At 44.6% G+C, this 8,665-nt stretch overlaps 1 protein-coding gene across 2 annotated transcripts in view; it reads left to right on the forward strand.

Annotated features, from left to right (window-relative positions):
• Positions 1 to 8,665, forward strand: part of MID1 (midline 1) — a 229,617-nt gene that overhangs the window by 214,119 nt on the left and 6,833 nt on the right. For both annotated transcript variants that reach the window (XM_045290711.1, XM_004709976.2), the window contains exons 8-9: positions 5,483 to 5,644; positions 7,888 to 8,095. In XM_045290711.1, coding sequence (XP_045146646.1) covers positions 5,483 to 5,644; positions 7,888 to 8,095 — 370 coding nt within the window. The remainder of the gene's footprint in view (positions 1 to 5,482; positions 5,645 to 7,887; positions 8,096 to 8,665) is intronic.

Here is an 8,665-nt window from a genome sequence, read left to right on the forward strand (position 1 = left end):
TAAGGTGAGAATAATCAAAAGGGATAAACTTTATGGAAAATCTTCATTATCTCTTAGTTTCATTTTTCCAAGAACTTTCTGAAACCCCTTCATATCGTAGGGAATCTTTGTATTTCATGGAAATAAATTCCCATGGCACTAAACAGTTTTTCCCATGAAAACTTTCATGATTAATGAGGAAGAATTTAAAGTTGTCAACGATTTCATTCTACTTGGACCCGCAGACAATATCTATGGATGCAGCCTGTAAACTTCTCCGATAAACTCCATAAACGTAAACATCATCTGTGGGTTCTGTGGGGCCACTGCAATATAGAACTAAGCTGAAAATCGGAGGAAGTTGTGGGAGCTAGAGCAGACAGATCCATTTATTCATTTTATGTCAGTTCAACCCCACAGTGCCAATGTTTCAATTCTTCCTCAGCCTTATTTGTTGTCAATTTTTGAATACATATAAGGCAACTGAAAAGACCATGATGGCTTGGATCAAATGCACCTTAGTTGTCAACGTGCCAGCATTACTTTTTAATACTACAAAGAGTTCTTTTGTAGCAGGTTTGCCCCATTCTGCTAGCTATAACATCTCCATGAGCCCGAGCCAACTCAACCCAGCAACTAACACACCAGTGAGCCCAGAAGCTCTAGAAAACTAAACGGAGGTGGAATTGTGCCTCCACTTTCTCAAATTTAAACATCCACCCATTCACACAAGCAAACTCATATCAAGTTTGGCAGTCCTGTTGAAAATATTTACAAGTGGAAATGAGAAGAGGTGGTAAAAATGGACAAGATCGAGTTTGCAAAAACAAAACAAAACACAGACTCATTGCCGTTAAGTCAATTCTGACTCATGATGCAATAGGAGAGAGTAGAACTGTTCTCTAGGGTTTCCAAGACTGTCCATTTTTATGGGGGTAGAAAGCCTCATCTTTCTCCCTTGGAGCAGCTGGTGGTCTTGAACTGCTGGCCTTGCAGTTAGCAGCCCAATGCTTAACCCACTTTGCCACTAGGGCTCCAGAAGATCAAGTTGGTTTTAAAACAAAGGGGAAAAAACCCCGCTCAGGTGAGCCTAAAATTAAAATGCACCCAAGATACAAATCCTATGAGGTTTTTTTTTCACAAGGACAAAACACTGGTAAGTTCTTAACTGTGAGTATGCCGAGAATAATTTTCATTCAAACATGGGAGGAGAGTGTGTCTTAGGAGTCGAAGACAGGCTGTGTTAGTCTGGGTGGATTTGAAAGAGCTTTATATACAAGAGCAATTGAATATTGAGAAAACAGCCTAGCCCAGTCCAGATCAAGTCCATAAGTCCAGTATTAGCCCATATGTCCTATACCAATCTATAAATTCCTCTTCAGACTCATAAAACACACGCAATGATGCTGAACGCAGGACAATCACAGGCGAGTGGGTGGAAAGTCTTGTGGGTTCAGTGGCATTGTGAACCTCTCAGCGCTGGCAGGAGTCTCCACATGGCTCCTTCAGCTCCAGGGCTCTAGTGTAGCTCCGTGTTTCTTGTTAGCTGCAATGTCTCCCAGGGAGTGAGCGTGTGCCCCGCCTCCAATGAGCTATTTCTCTCCTTAGAGCCTCCAAATGAGGTCACCAAGCTGTGACTGATTGGCAGGCTAGACTCCACCCCTTTACTTGTAAGTCTCAAATTGACAACAGATTATGTATCTACCACACGGGCCTTACTTAGTAGGGTTGGGAACATCTGGAAGTGCCGTCAAGGATTTGTGCTTTTCTTTCTTCCGAAAAGTTTGGGTCCGATTCTGGTCCAGATGGAAATCAAACTGAAGGGGCTGCTCTGAAGTCACCTAAGATGGAAGGTACCTCCAAATCCACAGAGCTTGCTAACCCTCTGGTGGCAAAGGAAGGCAGGAGGCGAGAGGCCAGTGGGGAGAGTTAGGAACCACTTAAGAACGGAGGGGCTCAGATTTCTCCCCAGCCTGTAAGGAAATATCCTGACAGCTCAGACATCAGGGGCTGGAAAAAGATCCTATCGGGAGTAGAGCTTGATGGGTGGAGAGGTACAAGGTGGGCTTGGGACCAAAGCAATGGTTTCTGCCTCAGCCACCTACAGAACCGTGCTGGTTTTTCCTTTTCCTCCATGTCCTCCCAGCCTTGTCAGTCTTCAGCCAGCTCCACAACCCCATCCTGCAAAGCGAAGAAAGAGCAGCAGCCCCCTTTTTGACACTGCGAGTAGCCCTCATGGGGATGCAACTGATCAGAAACCCCTACTCCTGCTTTCTCAAGTTCCACCCTGGCCATGAGCAGCCCTGGTGCTGCCCCCTCCTACCCACCCACCCCAGCTCCCGTGGGCATTTGTCTCCTGAATCAGTCAACTGTTGTGAGCTGCCATTGAATCAGCCCTTGTGTCATACTGACCTCATGCACATGGAAGGAAATGCTGCCCCGTCCTGCGCCATCCCCACGGGGGGGGGGGGGGGGGGTGTTGGAGATTGGACCATTCTGATTTATAGGGTTTTCCATGGCTGGTTTGGGACAGTAGATCATCAGGCCTTTCTTGCTAATCCTGTCTTTGTCTAGCAGCTGTGTTGGAACTAGTTTAGCAATGTAGCAACCTGAGGTACAGTGACTTGAGCCCAGGTCTCCTACATGTTAGGGAAGAGTTCTACCACAGAGCTGCCTCACCTCCTTTGAATCAGTTAACTAGAACCACACTTATGCTGGATTCCAAACAACTCCAGTGATCGTTTTCTGAGTTTCCAGGTATCCCTCCAAGGCTGGACATCCCCTGCTGGGATGAGCAGGCTCTCCTGGAAATGTTTTCCCTGTGACAGTGCAGAGGCATAAATAAGCAAGCAGAAGCCTTCAAGACCAAGTAACCCCTGCTACTAGGTGGCATGCAAAAGCTGGACAGTGAATATGGGAGGCCAGCCAAGAAGTGATGCCTTTGAGTGACAGTATCAATGAAGAATATTAAATAGATCATGAACTTGGGAGACACCAAGATCAGTTGGCATCATATAGTCCACAGAGATGTTTTACATTCTACTTAGGTGAATAGCCCCTGGGGTCTTAAAAGCCTGTGAACAGACAGCTAAGGTGCCACCGTTGCTCTCTCTGCCTCTGGAGGAAAGAAGAGTGAAGACAATGGAAGACACCTGGGCACAGTTGTCCAATGGGCTAATGGACCATGAGTACCTCAGTCTCCATCACCCTGAGACCAAAAGAACTAGATAGTGTCTGGCTACATTCCCTAGGGCTCGAAAAGGGATTACATTAGAAGTTCTTAGATAGATTGAAGGGAACATTAGAAGGACTTATGTAATAGAATGGGGGGTGGGGGAATTCCAAATTGTAAGAAGACCAGGCTTACTAGACGGAGACTGGTGACACCCAGGAGACTATTGGCCTTAGTCACCCTTCAAGCCTGGAATGGCACTTAGCTCTGTGGCACAATAGGCAGGTGAATGAGGGAGACAATAACACTAGGGAAGAACTCACACACGTTAAAATAATCATTTGAGATCCAAAGAGCAGAATTTCCCCAAGGACAAAGGTTCAGAAGGGTTTGTAGAGGAGGAGGAATGGAAATGGGAAACAGGCAGCGAGATAAGTGATGCTACATTAGGAGGATGGTAATCAATGTCATGAACTGGATTGTATATGAATTGTTTAATGGAAAACTGATCTACGCTGCAATTTTTCACCCAATTTACAATAAAAAGTTCACATACACACACACACACACACACAGACACACACACACAGACTGCCAGGAGAACAAACAAATCTATTTGTCTTTAGAAGGAGAGCCAACATGCCCCTTAGAACCCAGGATGGGGAGCCTTCCTCTCATGTACTTTGGGCGTGTTATAGGAGAGACCAGTCCCTGTGAAAGGACATCCTGCTTGGTCATCCCAACAAACGAAGAACCCGGCATGAGATGGACTGACACGAAGACCACCATTCTGAGAGGAGTACGGAACCAGACACAGTGTTGTGTTGTACATTGGGTCACTGTGAGCCAGAGTCAACTCAACGTCACTAACTAACAATGACATTAACCAAATGCTAGCATATGAACAAGCCCAAAGTCATAGAATAAGCAAGTACATCCCCTTCCTTTACTGGAAGCAACGGCAAAAAGCCACTTAGACCGGGATGCAGGGCTGGGTAAAAAATTGGAAGGAAATAAGCAATCTCTTAATCAACATTAGTCAAATCAGCTTCACATATGTTACTGGGGTATCTTCCGATCTTGTGTTTGGTGAGGCCCAAAGTTCAATTCTTACTGTAAAAAGCGGAGCCTGGCGATGGGGTGGGCCTAGGAGCAATCAGTAGATCTTTTCTGCTTTCCTTTACTGCCCCCACCTCATGTGCTCCTAGTTAGTTTTTTTTAATCATTTTATTGGGGGCTCTTACAATTCTTATCACAATCCATACAGATATCCATTGCGTCAAGCATATTTGTGCATTTGTTGCTATCATCATTCTCAAAATATTTGCTTTCTGCTTGAGCCCTTAATATCAGTTCCTCATTTCCCCCCTCCCTCATGAGCCCTTGATAATTTATTATTTTGTCACATGTTACACTGTCCGACGTCTCCCTTCACCCACTTTTCTGTTGCCTATCCCCCAGGGAGGAGGTTATTTGTAGATCCATGTGATCGGTTCCCCCACTCTCACCACTGGTCCTGAAGGGATCATCTGCCCTGGATTCCCTGTGTTTCCAGTTCCTATCTGTACCAGTGTACACCCTCTGGTCTAGCCAGATTTTTAAGGTAGAATTGGGATCATGATATTGGGGGGAGGTAGCATTTAGGAACTAGAGGAAAGTTCTATGTTTCTTTGTTGCTACCCTGCAACCTGACTGGCTCATCTCCTCCCCGTGACCCTTTAGTATGGGGGTGTCCAGGTGCCTACAGATAGGCTTTTGTCTCCACTCTGCACTCCCTAGTTCATTCTTAAGGGACTGTGCAAACCACCTTTACTGCTCCTTTTCCGCACAGTCCAGATTTGGGAGGATCATGCCTTTCAGTGGATTTTCCCTCGAAAGCACCCAATGTTGCTGTGTGCTGTCAACTTGATTCTGGTTTACAGCAACCCATGTGACAGTAGAACTATGCCATCAGGCGGGGTTCCTAGACTGCCATCTTTTTTTCTTTTTCTTTGGCTGCCAAATTTCGGGACACACATTGCCAGGTCTTTCTCTAGTAGAGTTGAGCCACTATATGGGCTTGAACTGCCAAACTTACAGTGAGACGCTGAGCATTCAACTATTGTGCCACAGAATAGGAATATATTAATGATCAGTCCCAGCTGTCCTCCCAATATGGGCAGGGCACTGAGCCCAGATCATCTACTTTATTCACTCCCTCCTGCCTGAAACAGGTGACAAAGCACTGCCCTTAGCACTTCTTATGGCTCAAGTAACCTGAAATGACTTCGCCTGAGAATATTGCCCCATGCTTGCACTAAATAGCCACACTTTGTCTGCTTGACTCTGCAGGTCTGTGCAATTCGGCTGATAGCTGGATGATCGTGCCCAACATCAAGCAGAACCACTACACGGTGCATGGTCTGCAAAGCGGCACCAAGTACATCTTCATTGTCAAGGCCATCAACCAGGCAGGCAGCCGCAGCAGTGAGCCTGGGAAGCTGAAGACGAACAGTAAGTGACATGAGCTCCAAGAGCTCACTTCTCTCACCTGGTTTCCTTTCGGCTGCCTCTCTCCCCCTCACTATTCTCTCTGTCCCGGGCCTCCTGGCCAAAGCAAGCAGAAAGCTAGTGTAGGGTTCCCAAACCGACTCTGCCCCCTTTTGCCACTTCTGCACCTCCATGCGGGGCCTGTATTGATGACAGATCTGATTATTTCCCATATCAGAAGAGCAGATGAATAGCAATTCAGAAATTCTCTCTTTTACATCAGCTATCTCTCTGGCCTGTGGGTCTGAGGACTTTTGGCAATGTCAAAAGTTCTGGTGGCATAGTGGTTCTGTGTTGGGGTGCGATCTGCAAGGTCAACAGTTCAAAACCAGCAGCCACTCCATGGGAGAAAGACAGAACTTTCTATTCCCATAAAGAGTTACAGTCTCAGAAACCCAGAAGGACAGTTCTACCCTGTCCTTTGAGGACAGGATAGCTGTGAGCTGACCTCGACTTGATAGCAGTGAGACAGCTTATATGGTCACAGTGGGGGGTGGTGGTGGCGGTTACTACTGGCATTAGTGAGCAGAGACCACAGTGCACAGGACAGTTCCCACCACAGATAATAGTCCCATGTAGCATGAGTATGTCTTGAGGTATTGTCAGTTCCCCCCTCGTGTTCCTGTCCATGTTTGTTCTGCTTTTCCCATTTCGTTGTTAACAGCTTTTCATCTAGAAATGGTCGGTTAGGTTGCGTGGTGTTTCTTTGTGGCAAGAGGTCTCAAGAGAAAGCAAATTGGAATGTGTTACTATCACGCCATGCAATGAGGTTGCCCGCCAGTCAACAGGAACAGTTCATTGCTTCTCAAGGGGAGCCTCCACGTAACCCATATCCTTGATCCCCCAGCACCTGATGGAGCACAAGTTAGGTCTCAGAGGCAGCAAAGGGATGGGTGTAAAGAGACTACTGTATGAAATCCGTCATGTGCTACCCACCTGGCCTTGCGAATTTTTTCTCTCTCTTTTTAAATAAGCTTTTTATTTGGGGAATAATTTTAAGCACACAGAAAAGTACCATTCTTCACCTTGATATTAACTCCCCCTGATGTTAACATCACGTAGATACATCACTGTGATAGATTTGTCGCAGGTAAGCTGTTAGCATCAGCGCATTATTCTTAACCCAACTCGAGATTATGCACCTTTCACCAGTTTTTCCAATTGTACCTTTTCCCATTCCAGGGTCCCCTCTAGATCCCATCTTGCCTTTTGTGTTTCTTTCCTTTTAAAACGATCTGTCACAAAGACAAGCTTAGAATAATTCTAACTGAATGCATAAGAAAATATCAGTTTCTTTGTGACCATACAGCCTATACAGCTTTTATTTGGTTTGCATTCAATTGTGTAATTTATTCTTTCACAAAGTATGTTCAGTGCCTAGTATATTTGAGATGTTGTGCAAGATGCTGAGAGAACTGTGACAACCTGAACGCAGTCGACTCCTTAATATGTATTTGCCTCGAGAGCTCTATATACTATTAGTGAATAAAGCCCGCCAATCCTTATTAGTGTCTTCATTAGAGTTCTCTAGAGAAATAAAACTAGTAATACATATACATCAGAGAGAGAGATCTTAAGGAATTATGGGGTGGAGGGGCAAGTTCAAAATCTGTAGGTCAGGTAACAAGCTGAAGTCTTGTCCCAAAATTTGTCAGACAAGAAGAAAAGAGTAAGCATTCATTGTGTAAATGAGACTGGAAATAACTTGCTAACTGTTCAAGACACGTTCATATTTAAGATGCATACTTTTAAATATTAAACATACTTCACTTCTCAATATTTCTGCTGGTAAAGATTAAGTAGGAAAAAAGGAATAAATCCATAGAGGTGAGATTCTGCAAAGCCTGCCTCTAAGACCTCTGATCTAGGCTTCATACATTTTTTCTCAAGATAGTTTCATTGATCGGGAGTGGCATAATGCAATTAGGGAAGGCAAGGGCATGTCATTAACCTTTGTCCAGTGCCTGCTTTCCTGACTTGTTACTTTCATAGAGATCTTGATTATCATGAAAACAAAGCCAGCAAATGCTTTTGAAAGTTGTTTATAAATTTGAAATTGCTCTTCAAGTATCACCTTCGAATAGAGAAGACATGATCCAGGGAGAGTTGACTGGTCCCCATTTTAAAAATCTGTTTGTGAAAACGCATTCTTATACATGTCAATGAACTCTTTCTCATCTCTTTTTGTTTTGTGAACTCATTTCTAGGCCAACCATTTAAACTGGACCCCAAGTCTGCCCACCGGAAACTGAAGGTGTCCCATGATAACTTGACAGTGGAACGTGATGAGTCATCATCCAAAAAGAGTCACACGCCTGAGCGCTTCACCAGCCAAGGGAGCTATGGCGTAGCTGGAAATGTGTTCATTGATAGTGGCCGCCATTACTGGGAAGTGGTCATAAGTGGAAGCACATGGTAAGCAATTTATATCTATTGTCCTCTAGTTGTGAAAAGGCACCGTTTATTCTGTACTTTGTAAGAGCCTCAACCAACACCAGCATTCCTTGTGAACAATAATATGCCAAGAAGATATATCAGTCAACTATTTGTACAATCAAATTGTATAACAAATACCTCAGAAACTCAATACAGCTTCAGACAATTATCGTATATACTCGTGTATAAGCCGAGTTTTTCGGCACATTTTTAATGCCGTTTTTTGTGGTAAAATGAGGTGCCTCGTCAGATACTCGGATTAGCTTATACTCAAGTGTTTACGGTATTCGTTCTTGTTCACTCACCCATTCCTAAGTTAGGTAATCAAAGTTAAAACTTCAGTAGGGCTCTGCTTTAAGTTGTAGATTGTGTCTAGGTCTGTTCTGTGGGGTTCCTTGTGCCACTTGCACCACTGGGCTACCCATAGTGGCTAAAACCAAGATCATTGACCAAAGCAAGTCACATGGTTGAGTCCCAAGCCCGTGGTGCAGCAGAACATGACTCTTTGCCAAGCAATCAAGTCATTTTTGGTCCACTCTTTTTTTTTTT

The sequence above is a fragment of the Echinops telfairi genome, unplaced genomic scaffold (genome assembly GCF_000313985.2).
Source record: "Echinops telfairi isolate 266 unplaced genomic scaffold, ASM31398v2 ScPeMD7_53;HRSCAF=182, whole genome shotgun sequence".
Taxonomy (NCBI): Eukaryota; Metazoa; Chordata; class Mammalia; order Afrosoricida; family Tenrecidae; genus Echinops; species Echinops telfairi.